Source organism: Lissotriton vulgaris, chromosome 3_1, assembly GCF_964263255.1.
Source record: "Lissotriton vulgaris chromosome 3_1, aLisVul1.2, whole genome shotgun sequence".
In the NCBI taxonomy this organism is placed as follows: Eukaryota; Metazoa; Chordata; class Amphibia; order Caudata; family Salamandridae; genus Lissotriton; species Lissotriton vulgaris.
This window is the reverse complement of record NC_141689.1, coordinates 819,113,174-819,130,244: the sequence shown is the minus strand read 5'-3', so window position 1 is coordinate 819,130,244 and position 17,071 is coordinate 819,113,174. Positions and strand designations below refer to the sequence as shown.

At 43.2% G+C, this 17,071-nt stretch overlaps 1 protein-coding gene across 1 annotated transcript in view; it reads right to left on the bottom strand.

Annotated features, from left to right (window-relative positions):
• The window catches only part of SPTLC1 (serine palmitoyltransferase long chain base subunit 1), a 346,713-nt gene that overhangs the window by 244,355 nt on the left and 85,287 nt on the right, over positions 1-17,071 (bottom strand). Inside the window, exon 4 of the mRNA XM_086961127.1 lies at positions 12,879-12,972. Coding sequence (XP_086817253.1) covers positions 12,879-12,972 — 94 coding nt within the window. The remainder of the gene's footprint in view (positions 1-12,878; positions 12,973-17,071) is intronic.

Here is a 17,071-nt window from a genome sequence, read left to right as displayed (position 1 = left end):
GGAGGAGAGAAGGCAATACCCCATACAAGCCAAGGCAGCACATTGTATGGGAGTTTTTTTCTATCCCAGAGGGCAAGAAGAAAGTCAATGCGCCCAAGGTGACTTGCCTAATCTGTGGCATGGAACTTTCAAGGGGGAACCCTAACAAAAAATATTCTTTTGGTAATAATACCATGATTAGACACATGCAGCGCAAGCATCCGAACAACTATGCTGCCGCAGAGGTGAGAGAACTGGCCAGTAACCCTCCCCAATCTTCAACCACCACCTTCAAAAGAAAGCAACCCACTCCATCAGGACCAGAGACAAGGGAGACGATCCCTTGCATACAACCACGATTTGGGGAATTCAGAATTACATGTATTTTTTGTGGTAAGACCATCTCCTATGGTGAACAGAGCATAAAGCTCATCCTCCTTGCTGGTGGCAACCACAATTGCCCAAAAAAAACCCTATTTTTTCCTGATTTTTTTTTGCTCCAGTTGAGCCATTTTCAATTCCCTGTTTTTTGTTTCTCCCCATAAAAATAACAAAAAAAATATAAAATAGTTCATAAAAGCCAAAAAAAGTACAAAATGTTCAAAAAACATTAAAAAAATATAAAACAAAAAGAAGAAAAAAAACTGTTCTTTTTAGAACTACCTCCAATTTTTAAAAAAAGGCTCCATTTTTTTTAAAACTATCATTCTTTTTTCCCATGGAACGCTTCCAGGTACGCTCCGCGGTGCGCGTACCGGGCGCTACCCCCGCGCAAATCAAATGGTTTTTTTTTTTGCCCTGCGGGCCCCCTCATAGCCCCCACATCAAACCTAGGGGGTTCGGGGGGCTCTACTCCGCCCCCTTATGGTCATTCCCCCTTTGTTTTTGCCACCTCGTGTCTCGATCCTACCGAGACACAAGATGGCGGCCGCTCCGGACTGTTTGGAATGTTGACAGACACCCGAGAGCCAATCAGCTTTCCGCACGCGAACTCGCGTAGCGCGCTTGTTAGCGCCCCGGTGCGCGTACCGGGGAGCGCTTAAAGATATATATATTTTTTTTAACCTAAATTACTCAAAATCCACTGGAGCACATATCTTGAGACATAGCAAAGGCACATCGGGCTACCAGTCCCTACAATTTTGCCAAGTTTGGTAGAAATCCATTCAGCCGTTCGGGCTAAAAGTGAGGTTGACCGCCCTATGGAAATTAACATGGGAAAAACACGTTTTGGGGCCCCCCTTGACAAATCCCCCCCCAAACTTTCAGGGAAGGACCGGAGTGCCGCGAGGCAAATTTGAGGAAATTTTCAGGCAGATTCCTCAACCGGCACCAAGGTTATTCACAATAGAATGTTGAGATTTTGTACTGAAAATAATCCTAACTATAACTACCTACTGGCGACCGCCAGTAGGTAGGTAGGTGTAGGTGTGTGTATATATACTTGGGAATAGCCTCTTGGACAGATCAGAGGTGTTTCCGCTAAATGTATATTACTTGTACACTTAATGAGAGCGAAATACTGAATTTTTAAAAATCCCCGTTTTGTCCGTTTTTTTGCTGTATTATTTAGGCACTGTACCCTGCTTTTAAAAATCATTGTGATTGCATACCTGCACCCGTTTTTCGCCACATTACTGTGTTTAGAGCTGAGCTTTTCTATCAGGGAAGGGCACCACACTGCCTGAACGGCAGACATCTTTGGTGAGGGCAAGGATCCAAAGCAAGGATTGGCTGCTCTAGTTGTCAGAAGGACGCTAGAACAGTATTTAAGACAGCCATGCTGACGCGCAGCGGGCACGCGCGGCGGGCTCGCCGGAGCGTGCGCGGAGTCGCGCCAGAGTCCAGCCCGTCTGCGCCCGTCCGCGCACGGACGGGCTCGGGGGCAGGGACCTCTGGACTAATGCGCTCCTACACCTCGGAAGACCTACGTAATCTGGATAAGGGTGAGGCTTGCCTTGATAACAACACCCTGAAGATACTAAGAACACATGCTATCTACAAGCCATTGAACATTATACATCAAGATGCATTCTCCACCCTGAAAATAGCATATCTAAATACCAGATCACTCCACTGCCACCACGTCGAGGTCTATAACCTGTTGCAAAACAACGACACTGATATACTGACCTTAACAGAGACCTGGATGAGTGAGAGCTCAATGCCAGACATCCTGGCCGCCCTCCCCAGCGGCTATGATGCTTTATGGCAAAACCGCCCAGGAAACACACGGGGAGGAGGGGTAGCTGTGATTTTCAAAAAGATGCTGTCAGTAGAAATCCTACTATCAGAGACAGTCGACCTGGCTGATCTGCTTGGGGTGAAAGTCACAGTAAACAGCTCATGTTGGGTGGTGTTAGCGGTCTATCGCCCTCCCAACGCAACCCCAACCTTCCAGGACTTATTCGCCCCCATCATATCTGATCTTTGTACTCGCTACTCGAAAATCTTAGTCACAGGAGACTTCAACTTGCACTGGGATAATCCTCACTGGGACGCTCCTATGCGCCATTTGGACACTTTGATGTCAGCGCTAAACTTTAAACAGATCGTGAATGTCCCCACGCACACCAAAGGTCATACCCTTGACCTGGTATGGATTACAGACCCCTCACTAACGCTGAAAGAAGTTGCCCCATGTATCTGGTCTGATCACTACCTAATTTCCTGTGAGCTACGTATTAAGGGCCAAATAATCAAACCAACATTGGAGGCTAGGAAAACCCGCAAATGGGCAGAGGTCGATTTGAGGACCCTGACCGAGGTATTCCTGCCCAGAGATTGCCCCCCGAACTTAGATCATAGTCTAGATCAGCAATACGCGGATTTAACGCGTTCCCTGACACTAGCTATTGATCAGATAGCGCCAATAAAAATGAAGGCGCTAAAAGGCCCGGGTAAGGATGCCCCTTGGTTCACACCAGCACTGAGGGACCATAAAAAGAAACTTAGAGCCCTAGAAAGAAGCTGGAGGAAAACTAAACTGGACTCAGCCAGGAACCTCTACCATGCCTCCTTGAACGCATACAAAAAACACATCATCCTTGCCAAAGCCGAGTACTACGAATCCCGTCTAAGTAAGGCAGTCAACGTGCAGTAAGAGACTTTTAAGATCCTGTCGGAGTTGACCAAAAAAACAGACAGCGTTCAGTCTCCCATAAACTGCAATTGCTTTCAGGATTATTTCTTGGAGAAAGTAAGAACCATCATCCAGGACATAAAAAATGGGCCGCTTAATGGAATGGCTACACCTATAATCCCCCAAAATCAAACTGACTGTGCTATCACACTGTTTCCAGAGATTGACATCTTGAGCCTGCAGCAGTTGATGGCCAGAATCAAATCTGGATCTCCAGCGGACCCTTGTCCACCTAAAGTTTTTCAGGCAGCCCGTCCACTATTGGAGGAGCAAGTCATCCATCTCCTAAATAGATCCCTGGAATTAGGACAACTACCAGCAGCACTTAAGGAAGCGCGGGTAAGACCGCTGTTGAAAAAACCTGGCGCAGACCCCGCAATACTAAAAAACTATAGGCCGATCTCTCAGCTACCATTGCTCTCTAAAGTACTGGAGCAACATGTATTAAAATCTTTGTCCATGTACTTGGAGTCCCACTCCCTGCTTCACGAACGACAAGCAGGGTTCCGAGCACACCACAGCACCGAGTTGGTGATGCTCTTGGTGCTGGATGAATTGAGAGGCTTGGCTGACGGTAAAAAACCGAGCGCCCTGATTTTATTAGACCTTTCAGCGGCGTTCGATACCGTCAGTCATGCGCTGCTACTGGAAAGGCTGAGTGACTTTGGCATCAAAGGCCGGGCTTTCGAGTGGTTGCAGTCCTTTCTGTCAGGAAGGACACAAAGAATACAACTCGGAGAAGAAATCTCCGCAGTGGGAGAAATAGAATGTGGGGTACCTCAGGGCTCGGCCCTATCCCCACTGCTGTTTAACCTATATCTGCAGCCTCTGATTGCCTCCCTGGCGAGTATGGGCTGCACAGTATATAACTACGCAGACGACACGCAGCTGCTGCTGAGTGTTGACAATACAAACACCGCCCAACTCCACACTCAGAATATTTTGAGACACACGGTCCAGTGGATGACAGGAAACCTCCTAAAAATCAATCCAGACAAGACTGAGGTCTTGGTTATTTCATCTACCACCTCACCATGGTGTGACCTCTACTGGCCCGCAGAGTTAGGTCCAGCCCCAAAACCCAGTTTGAACGTGAAGAGCCTGGGGATCAAACTGGATTGTGACCTCTCTATGGTCAGCCAAATCTCTTCAGTGGTGGGCAGCTGTACTAATATCATCCGACAGCTACGGAAATTAGTGCCTATCATTTCCCAATCTATGCTACGTTCCATCGTCGCAGCTACTGTGATTTCACGCATAGATTATGGAAATGCCCTCTACCTTGGCCTACCAAAAACCTTGATAAATAGGCTACAGGTGGTGATGAATGATGCCGCTCGTCTTATCTTCAGACAGCCAAGACACACTAAAGCATCCCCCCTGCTACAAAGCCTCCACTGGCTCCCTATTAAGGAGCGAGTGGAATTTAAAAATCTGTGCATCGCCCATAAAGCCATCTATGGCATGGCACCTGCTTACATCAAAGATCGCCTGGCAATGTATAGCCCAAAGAGAGCTCTTAGGTCCTCAGACTCTCAGCTATTAGTCTGCCCTCGGTACAAACTTGCCACCAAGGGCGGTAGAGCCTTTTCGGTGCTGGTTCCGCATTTATGGAACACACTACCTGAGCCACTACGAAAGGAAGGAAACCTCCTACGTTTCAGAAAGGGGCTGAAAACGCTGTTGTTCAGGAGAGCCCTGTGAGCCACGTAGGCTAGTGGATGCCCTCTGTACTGTCAAAGTTGTTGTTTACCATCGATTCCCGAGCGCTTAGAGGCCTGTAGGTGATTGAGCGCGCTACAAATCAAAAATAACAATAACAATAACAATATATATATATAAAAGAAATCCCGACCGCTTCTCGTTGCGGTCTTAACGGGCGTAGACCTCCACTCCACAATTAGATCAGCTGGATGTTAAATCATCGAAGCCACAACACCGATCAAATAGCCAGCAGTGCAAAAATTATTTTTCAAAGGTGTGTCAGAGCAAGTGCCCTCCCTGGCGCGTTTCGCTCCGCGAACGGAGCTTGGTCACATGACGCGTCAGGAGTAGGCAGAGCATTATATGGTTGTTAAAAGCCCAAGCGCCTAAAGAAACAGGACGCATGGGTTAAATGTGATAACAATCAAGCAGTAAAACAAACAAATGTGATAAGCAAGATCAGATAACTGGAAATAATCTGAAGAAACAATTAAAGCATAGTGCTTATGAATAAAGGAGCAAAGCAAACCAATGTAAACTAAAATGACTTGGTTAAATCCATTCAAATTGAAAAAAACTGTTTGTACAGGCATTGTAATATAGTAAGTTTCGGATTATAAACAATGGAACATTTACGATCCGTATCAAAATTGCACATATAAATAGTGTAAATAAATAAATTGCAAGTGCAAAATGCAACTATATGACAATGCAACACTAGCCTTCACAAATAGATTTTATACGATCAACTCTTGCATGTCAATTTCTCAAAATGCTTGACTGCTAAAGTGCAAGTGCTAAAAAACGTGATCAACACATTCAGATGTTGGATACATGTAGTATTAAAAATATAGGCGGTTGAAACTCTTTTAGAACCTACAGCAAAGTGTACACTACATACTATCAAATATTCATCATGTATATATATATATGTGTACTCTGTAGCACATTAGAATATAGGCAAAGGATAACTCAAAGAGACCGATGATTCAAAAATCAACACAATTATAAAAAATGGTGTAATTCATCAAAAGCATTTAAACCGTTGGAGATCTTATGTCGAGCAGCAGTATAAAGTAGGCTTCTTTTTGTCGCAAAAGTTTCTCACGATCCCCACCTCTGCCCGGATTAGCGACAGAGCACAATAAGGTATATTTGAGATCTTTACGTTTTTTATCTTGCACTGCCTTGAAGTGGCGAGCCACTGGATAATTCATGTCAGAGTTTACGATTGCTCGTATGTGCTGCAAGATGCGTTGGTTTGCTTGCAGCTTAGTGCTACCAATATACGAAAGTGAGCATGTGCAGGTAAGTTGGTATACCACAAAATCATTGCGACATGTAAGATGTTCTTTTATTGAAATTGGTCTCTCACTAAAAGCTGATGTGTAATGGGTGCCATTAACAGCAAACGTGCAGGCCCGGCACGAAGTACACCTGAAAAAAACTGGTTTATTAAGCCAGGAAGTTTTGGGTTGGAGCTCAGGTTGTGTTTTATCCAACAGATCTTTCATGGAAGGAGCCCTCCTAAAGGTGATGGCCGGTAGCTTGGGTAAAAATGGGCCTAAGATAACATCTGTTAGCACAATCGGCCACTCTGACTTTATGATCTTTCTTAGTTTGGGTACCTGGGAGCAGTAGGTGGTGATGAAGCGAATAGATCCAGCAGTAGCAGAATCTAAGGTAGTATTAGTTCTCGGGGTCAAAAGTTCCTCCCTTGGGCGTGCTAGAACCTTTGTGAGAGCACGATCCAAAGTGTCTCATTTGTAGCCTCGCCTGAGGAATCTTTCCCTGGAGTCAGCCAAACACTGATTGGTGGTATCAGAGCTGCTACAAATTTGTTTAATACGAATAAATTCGCCTAACAGTATGCTGTTGATTGTGTGTGGAGGGTGAGCACTGCGGGCATGTAGGATGGAATTTCCTGCAGTGCTTTTCCTGTGTAATTTTGTCTGGATTGTGTCGTGGTCAATGTAAACTTGGACATCTAAAAATTCTGCAGAACTTGATGTAATGTTAGCAGTGAATTTAACGTTCCTGTTGTTCATATTGAGGTCTTTGACAAAGAGTGCTGCCTGCTCGTGTGTTCCCTTCCAGACGATAAAAATGTCGTCTATAAACCTCCAATAATGGGCAAGGCGGGGGAGCCAGTGCCCATGGGTGACCCGGAGAACATGCTTCTCCCACCAGCCAACATGAAGGCATGAATAGCTGGGGGAGAAGCACGAACCCATGGCCACTCCACGTTCTTGAAGGTAGATATCCCTATCAAATTGGAAGTAATTGTTGTATAGACAAATACGTATCACGTCTAACAACATGGAATTATGCTCTCGCATGGTTGCCTCCCGTGTGTCAAGAAAATATTGAACAGCTTCCAAACCTTGCAGATGATTAATGCTGGTGTAAAGTGCCTCAATATCCATCACCAGGAAACAAAAATCAGAACACCAAGTGACTTGACCAATTTTGACTAAAAAATCAGTGGTGTCTTTGAGGTAAGAGGGAAGTGAAATCATATGGGGTTGTAAGAAAAAATCCACGTATTTAGAAATGTTTTCATTCATGCTGCCTTGTGCAGAAATAATAGGACGGCCTGGAACAGGGAAGGTACACTTGTGAATTTTGGGTAAAAGATAGAAAAGAGGGGTGATGGGATGTGCTACATTCAAGAATTTGGTTTCTTCTTTGGTGAGAAGACCCTGTCTATACCAAAGATTGATTTGTTTTTTAGTGTTTTCATAAGTTTTTAACATCACAAACTTGGTGGATATATATATATATATATATATATATATATATATATATATATATATATATATATACATATATATATACACACACACATATATATATATATACATATATACACACACATACATAGATTTATATATATATATTTATTTTCACTGAAAAAACCATAGGTTTCAGGCCTTATATAGTTAGGAATTAGATTTTACAAAACCTTTGAAATTCACTCAAAAAACTATACGTTTTAGGTGTGTTCTAGTTAGCTGGACATTTCACTCATACAAAACCATTGAAATTGCTCCTATATAGTTAGTTGTACTAACTATATTTCGCGCACCCGCAATCCACTGCTGATGTCACATATTACATCATTCATGACATGGTCAGTGGCATCACTGATGACATCTCATATGACTTCAATGATGACATCACTTTTTTTAAATCGCGGGGTACGCGCACCGTACGAGTACGGTAAGCTTGCTGTAAGCTTACTGTACTCTGTACAGTAAGCTTACTGTAAGCTTACTGTACGGTACACGTACGGTGCGTGTGGGACCCCCTGAGCAGGCCTAGGGGGCCAGGGTGCTTCTACCCTGCCCCCTTTTTGAGTTCTACACGTATGTTTTTCTGCTTTCCTGTGCCTCAGTCTACCGAGGCACAAGATGGCTGCCAACACTTTCTGGTTTGGAGTGTTGACAGACAGTTGACAGCCAATTAGCATTCAGCTCTTGCTCGGAAAGGTAAGCTTACAGTAAGCTGCTATAGATATATACATTTTTTCTCTTTTGATTTTCTCAGGAAATACTGAAGGGATTTTCAACAAATATAGAAAAGGCACTTATGCATACCAGTCCCTACCATTTTGCCAAGTTTGGTGTAATTCCGTTAAGCCGTTCGGGCTGTAGCCGTGTCTATCGTCCTATGGAAATTAACATGGGGAAAACACGTTTTGGGACCCCCCTTTTTTCTCGGCCCCCGCTTGACGAATCCCCCCAAAACTTTCAGGGAAGGAGCAGAACTGAGCTGGCCAAAATTTTGGAAAATTGCACGCAATTTCCTCAATCGATGACAAAGTTATTCCCGATAGAATGTTGCAGAATTCCTATGGAAACTAGGTCCTAACTATACATACCTACTGGCGACCACCAGTAGGTTATATGCAGGATATATATATGTGAACAAGCTCCCTAGTGGAGCGAAACGCGTCATTTATTTAATAAACGTTTATTCCTGCTACTCACTCGAGTTGGATTCTTTGTGAGCTCCGTTATGACGGTTTGCTGAGGGGTATTGAGGTCTGCACCCTGATGTTGCCTGTCATCCACTGACGGGTTGGGATTGTATATATATATATATATATATCCTCCTTATCACAAAAGAGTCCTGTCACTCAAACGGAGGGTGGGGTTAGGAACTTTATTAATGCAGCTATTTCCCAGAGTCACGTTTCGGCATTCCCTGCAGATTTTAAAGTTTCCATTTGTGTAAATATGAAAGGCACAAACTCATTATATATATCAACTCCTCCAAAGAAAGAGCATAGGCCGCAGTAGGGGAAAATCCACGGAGGCATCTTTATTCAATTGCGTTTCATGGTGAATGCATTTCGGCTTCATTAAGCCTTCCTCAGCGCCCAGAGTCTTTAGCAGGTATGAACGCCAGCGCAGTTTTAAATGTCCTTCCACAAGCTGATAGGCTGTGTTCCGCTATGCTCCAAAGCCTGTGTCTATGCTCACCTGCTGCAGATCACGTAATGTGCGCGAACTGCAAGTCACAGAGTGCTTGGTTTCATCCAGGTAGGTAATGCGGGGGTGACTGATACATGAGCGGAATTCAGGGCACCACAATGTCGTTAAGTGCAACTTGCTGTGTGGTACTAGAACTCGGATGCCCCCTTGGGTCCTCAAACCGCATCGACCCCCAAAGCTCAGGAAACTTCATGAAGGGAGCAAGCATGGAAATACAACTCGCCCGATGTGGAGTTAGTAACTCCAACACCGCCTCTTCTCCTTCTGATCCCGGTGGTGGGCTTTGGCTCATCCAATCGCTTGGAAACTTGAACAGTCTGCCGCAGCAGAAACCAGTGACAGCCAGGCCAGCTTAGCGACACGGGGGCCTCTGTTGCGTGTCTCTGGCTGACACGCTAAATACAAGAAACAACTCCTCCAAAGAAGGAGCAGAGGCTGCAGTAGGGGAAAAATCTCGGAGGCATCTTTATTCAATTGAGTTTCATGGCGAATGCATTTCAGCTTCGTTAAACCTTCCTCAGTGCCCAGAGTCTTTAGCAGGTATGTACGCCAAAGTGGTTTTAAATGTCCTGCCACAAGCTGAGAGGCTGTGGTCCGCTACGCTATATTTTGTTATCCAAAGTGGTCAACGGTTGGACGGTGCACTTGTCCGTTGGTGCTAACGGTGGGGGTAGACCAAATTCCCCTTTTAACATTGCTAATCCACTTTTTATGGGGAAAAAGGCCGCTGCACACAAGTCTTCAGTGAAATTTCACAGATTTATTGCAGTAAGCAACAACCGGTTTGCTTGCTGCAATAAATCTGTGAAACTTCACTGTAGACTGGTGTACAGAGGCCTTTTTCTCCCCATAAAAAGTGGATTTGTAAAATATATCCATCTATAAAAAAACACAATTCTTTAGTCGTGTTTGCAGCAAAAGAATGGCACTTCTTGTAGTGCATATTCAAATTTTATTAGCACAGCATATCACGTTTCGGCCTGAAAAGCCTTTCTCACGAAGTGATAAAGGCTTTTTTTCAAGCCGAAACATGTCCGACTCTGCATTGATGTGCTCGGGGGTACTAATTACATTTGAATATACACTACAAGGAGTGCCGTTCGGTTTCTGCAAAAATCATAGAAGAATTGTCAAGTTAACAAGCCCAGGCGTTTTACGAGCACCCCGACGATCAGGCTGCACATCATACAAACGGGGGGGGGGGGTGGAGGGGGAGAGAGAAAGAAACACTGAAGAATTTTTTTTTTAAAAAAGTTACAGGGACTTTAAAGTTAAGAAATAGAATTTAGCAGACTTGAGACGTTCACGTCTCAAGTCTGCTACGAATAGCAGACTTGAGACGTGAGCGTATTTTCGGGGCTTGCCCATTTAATCCTTAGGCCCCCCTGACGGACTGTATCTGTGTTGCATTCTTGCAATCATTTTGTTGGACTTGGGATCTACATCAATAATTTTAAGACCCAGTTCTACCAGCACATCTGCTATCCGTTTTGAAGTCCGTCGACCGAAGAGAATGAGTTACTCATAGGAGGTTGGGAATCTATTTTCATTAACGTTCTTGGGCTCAAAGCATCTATTTCCGTGCCCCTTACCCGATACCGGAAGTATTTAGGTTTCAGATTCATCACCACAGAGGTTTGACCTTTTTCCCAACCCGGTCGTATATCCTCGATTGAGCACTCCCAAGTTAATGACAGTTATAGATACATCAAGCTCTCTAGCACCAGCTGTTCACTTCCTGGAGGCTCTTATATTTTACCTCCTTTGCAATTCAAGTGGTTTCAACTGAAGAAGGCGTGGGATATGCCGAAACACGCGTAGAGATTGTCATCCTTATCTACCCAGATTTAGTGACCCTTGTATTAGTTTATTATCTGTTGTCCTATGTTTTTTGAAGATTCATGTAACAATTGATTTTTATCTATGATCAAATTGTGTTTGGTTAGGTAACTGATGTTTTAATGTTTGTTTTAAAATCAAGATATATACATGTATGACCTAAATAAAATGACATTTATAACTGTGTTTTGTTAGTACACTGAGTTTCTGTCTTTCAACCGAATGTGTCAGACCTGATTTCAGACAGGCGTTAAGTTGCCTAGGAATTGTTATTATATAACGCAAATATTACATGACTCATGACATGGTCAGTGACATCACTCATGACATCACTGATGACATCACTGATGTAAACTTATCTTTCTGAATCAGGCCTGCAGCATTTACCAATAAGAAGTGAACTTGCTTTATCGCCATCAGACATTCCAAAGTATATATGTGTAGATGCGCCTTTGGTTGACTTGATCCCTCCCATTTTGGCTAAATGAAAAGTGATGTGTATAAAGTTGAGCAGTACCATCTGTGTTTGGTTTTTTTTTTATTCCAAATTATTTTCATGGTGCCAACGATTTGCAAAAACAACTTTATATGATGTGGCTACTAAAAAATACACCTAAATCCAACTACGATCAAGGTTAGTCTATCGGCATGAAACTTTGGAAAGTTGTTGAGTATACTCCTGCAAAGGTTTCTAGCAAAAAAAAAAAAAAAACATTGTTAAAAGTTGTTGAGTAACTCCCGCAAAGGTTTCTGGCAAAAAAAAAAAATTGTTAAATATCGGCCCCCCGGACCCCTCATAATCTTTCCAATACTGAACGTTTACAGTTTCCGGTGCGACTCGCTTTTGCAATGACCATCAACAAAGCACAAGGACAATCGCTGCAAGTGTGTGGACTAGATTTGGAGAATCCGTGCTTCTCACATGGACAACTGTATGTGGCTAGCTAACGCGTCGGAAAACCGGATTTATTCGTGTACGCACCAGACGGAAAAACAAAAAGCACAGCGTATCCAAAAGCACTCTAATAAATAAACAGAATTAAAACACTTTAAAATGTTTTCCATATTAAAATGAATAAGTTTCAATAAAAATGACACAATGTAAATTGAATGTTATCATAACAAGTTTCCTTAAATTTCCTTTCTTCTGAGATCGCAGCAACGCGCGACGGGTAAGCTAGTAGTCAATAAAAAAATATCCAATATGTGAATATTATGTTCCAGGAACTGGGAGCATACATTTTGACCAAGGTACCTTAGGAATCTTATTGGGGATTAATATTTTTTTAACACGTCAATGCATGACCCTGTTGAAGCTACCGAGTACCTGCATATGGGTCAATTATTTTAACAAAAACATGGCAATAGTTAAAGGAGAAGACACTAGCATGCACAGATGGCAAAACATAATGGATAAGTACATAGTTATACAGGAAATACAGGATAATAAAAGGGTACGATACAACATTTGTGGCAAAATAAACCAAAATTTACAGGTCTACAAAAAAATCTCAGTAAAGATTTTTCACAGCGCTTGCACCACACCTTGATGCCAGTTTATTACCCATAAAATGATTAAGCTGGGTGCATAAACTATCTTGTTTTGGACAAAGCAAATATAAATCGAGCAACGCACAAGGACGAAGGGCATTTCAAAACAAGAGTATCAATTAAAACTAAGCTTGCAGAACCAGGTTTGCGGATTCAAAACTCACCTTAATTCTTTCATTATCCAGAAGTCCAAGGAAATTAAAAGAAGCAAAGTTTATGCACTCCTTTCCATTTACCACAATGTTGTGGCTTGGAGGGCTACAAAAATTTAACAAGAGATACATGTAAGAACTGTAATAGAAACAACTGAAAAGTATGCAATACATAGCTTATAGCTTTTTCTACAGATGTACATTTTAATTTATGCATGTACATTAATATACACATTTTGGAATAGGCACAGCAAGTCAAGAAAATGTTACTTGAAATTCTAGTTCTGCACCGTAGGAGTATTTACAAGTCTAACAGACTATATCTGTCTGTGTGTGGGGATCCTGAAACACTTAATTAAACACTTATAAAAAAGCCCAAAAACTGTTTTTCGAAAAGCAAGCACCAGCTTCACAAGCCAACTTTCCTCCCCCAAAGGCCTTCTCTTATATTACATTCCTATTTTCCCATGATACAGAGACAACATCACAGCCTCAAACCTCAGAAATGCTGCAATTGAGACACTTAACTCCTACAAAGACTAAAGTACAGCTATGCTGAATGAACAAAAAGCTGAAAAGAAGCTCCTGTAACCTTTAAGAAGCCATAAGCTTTCATATCACAGCATGACTTGTATTGTCACAAGCTCAGTTAATTTTGAGGAAGCAATGTATATTTTTTAAATGTACTAAATAGGTTGTCAGTTTTTAAAATGAGATACATGGGAATGTTTCAAACAATAGAGATCTAGGATTATATGTTAAGATTTCTTACTGCATCAGAAAATGTTCACTAAAAGCCACAAAATAAAATAAGTACAGCCCAAACAAATGCAGTCTCTAAAGTTTTAAGGCAAGACAGTCAAGAAGGTTTACCTGAAAAGTAGAACCTCATCTAAAGAGATTCCGTAGGACATCCAACCACCTTCTATATTTACTCTAGAGTCTGCATCTTCATAGTAATGTTTGGTGAAAGTACAAACTTCAACCAAGAAGTGAAATCTACTATCAGGAAGAGGCGTGCTGGTAGCCGGAGATACAAGAAACAATCAATGGGGAAAATGCAATGTTGAAACAAAGCTGAACTTTTATCAAGTGGCCCATAGTTGATTAATACCAGAGAGATGTGATTATCGGAAACTAATTTTGGTAAGAAATAAAAATGTATTGTCATAAAAAGGCTCCACTACTGATAAGAGAGCGAAGTTTGCCAAATCTGCTATGTGATGGCCACTGGAAAAACTGCCTTCACCTCTTGAGTCTATAGATAGAGGCATCACCACAACATCTAAAGAAGGAGCCACGGACTTAAGAGCAGACTTAACTGCCATGAAGGAGAAGTCTGATGTTTAGGAGGGTAAATTTACTTTTTAACGTTTCCAATTTGTTTTTTATGACACAAACATGTCGATGTCACAGCAAAACAATAGTGAAAGTAGACCACGCTAACAGCGTGGGGGAGCAACCCACCTGGCATGGGCGTGTCCTTCCATCCCAACCCTGGGAAAAATCAATGATTCTGCCCGAACCCTACCCACCTTCCCCCCCCGGACAGGGTGGACTGGGAGAGTTTAGCCCAAAGCTGCCCCAGTCTAGGAGGGTGTTTGGATGAGGGTGGCAAAAAGTCCATTGTGTACCAGGGGATTACGGAGTATACTATTTTTGAGGGGCGATAGCGGCCCCCTTAGGCATGGGCATCTGCTTCCCTCCATCCTTGAGCACAACAGGCTTTCTGTCTCCACTCATGATGGATAGGGGGTGTTTAATCCCAGTCTGCCCATCGAGGCGCAGGGGGCAGAAAGCCCACTAGACCATCAGGGATGGATTTATATACTGTTTTGGGGGGAGGTGGGGGGGGGGGGTCCAAAAACAATTTTTTAAGAACAATTGGTTGGGCGGCCTACACAGACATCGGGCTGTGACCCCTAATCCCAGAATTGACCCAACATCTTTCTGCCCTCCCGCACCCCTCGTGGGGTATACCACAATTCTACCCTTAAAAAACAAAAACTTTGGGCCCAAGGGTAAAAGTTATTTTATAGTTAGGCGAAAATGTCACATAACCATACTGTTTTAAACAAACAAAAATTCACCCATTTTAAAAGAGCTGTTTTTTTAATTAAAACCAACATGTTGGAAAGATTTTTTAGTGCACAAGATGCGATCATAAAAACACCACAAGAGGGCCTTTCACTCCAACTGAAGAACATGGAGCTTCAGCACATAGAGCGTTAAAAAAATATGGTAAGTTCTCCTGGGGTCATGGATTTACTGTGGTTTTTTTTTTATGTCGGGAGGCTGCTGCACTCTCTGCAGCAGCCATAAAAAAATTATTGGTGGGGTCCATTCTTCTAGGTTCACCGCAATAATATCAATATTGTGCTGTAAAATGCCCTAGTGCATTATGAGGTGTTCCTTCCTAGGAGAAGCCAAAATAATAAATAACTGGCTCCTGGGTTATTTATTATTCCTTTTATTTATTTTTTTTAATCATTTTCGGTGTTCCGGTCATGTGCTTACGGGGGGACCCACAAGTCTCCCTGCCAGCACACCTCTCATGGGTGCAGACGGGAGGTGGCAATTTTTCTTTTTTAATATTGGGAAAGAGGGTGAATCCCAACCCTCCTCCCTTAGCCTTTAGATCCTCGGGGACCCCATCCCAAAAGCCAGTTCTATTTATTTACAGGGGGGATTAGAGCACTCCACCCAGAGTCACTTTGGGCATCAGGACATCTTCCCCCTGGCGGTTATCAGCAATTAAGGGGAGGGACGGCAGTGGTAAGAATTTCCTGTGTCTGGGGAGGATAGGGATAGGAAAATAGTTGTGCTGAAGGTTTAGGGTCGCCATGAAATCTTCCTGATTTATCAATTGAAGCACCTCCTGAAGAGAACACATCTGGAAGGATTGCTTTTTTTTAGTAATTTGTTGAGGTAAAGAAGGTCCAAGATGAGACGCCACTCTCCAGATTTCTTTCTTATCAGAAAAAACCTTGAATAAAACCCTGTTCCTCGCTGTGAATTTGGTACCACTTCGATCGCTCCCTTTTTAGGTCTCGCAGAGAGACCCGTTGCAACCAAACCACAAAACTGACTTTTTACGATGAGGATTTTCAACAGTTCACGTGAATCACGTGACCACAAGCTCCTTGTGCACGAGCTTGCATTCGATCATCAAAGGCAGCCCAGTCTCCCTCACACAAGCTTCTCCCAGCAGGCAGCCCACCCCCCTCCCTCTCCATATGGTCGCTCGAGTTGCAGGTAGCCCACCCCCTCCCTCTAATCTGACATCTGCCCGAGCCTTCTGCCTATCAGCCTCCCTCCCACCTCCCCCCTAATTGCTTTAATTTTCACGGCCTCAAGGCCGTGAGCTACTTCAAAGAGATCCGCTCCGCAGCTAATCAGCCTGCCCACCCCCTCCCTACATCTGACAGAACAATGCAAACGTGTCCTGCAGAACTTGGGCATGAATACGTGGTTTCAACATTAACTAAAAAGCCTTAAAGGCACGTTCGTCTACTCCCAAGCATAGCTAAAAAAGAAAGTTCGACAAGAGTCCAGAGTGAGAAAAAGCGGCAGTCTAGACTTACTGAAATGCACATAGAAGGAGGGCATGGTATCTATTATACAGTAGAAGATGCTTTGACGGGATAGGCAGGGTTATTAACAGTATGAAAATGAGGGACTCGCGTTCGGATCGTCATCCGAAACAATGCCCTCTGGGTACTAAAAAGCGTCAAGGTTTTTACTGAGTTTACAAATTATGTTTTTTTACTGAAATGCACACGGTTGGTTCGAACATAGAAGGAGGGCATGGTATCTATTATAGAGTAGCAGATGCTTTGACAGGATAGGCAAGGTTATTAACAGTATGAAAATGAGTGACTCACGCTCTGATCATCATCCGAAACAATGCCCTCTGGGTACTAAAAAGCGTCAAGGTATTTCCCGAGTTTACGAATTATGGTTTTAAAAGGCATGTCGGGAGAAGCACGGTCATGCCGCAAACGCGTTTCACTAAAATCGCCTTTTGGCAAAGCTTTATCGGCAGATATCACACCCAAGACAGAACACGTACACCCTGGTGCAAACAACATCAAAACGATACAAAGGCAAAGGGCTACCAAACCAGCAGCAGTGTCACACACCACACCATTATACACCCTACACTACAGGCAGCAGTGGACAAATACCACGCCATCATGTGCACG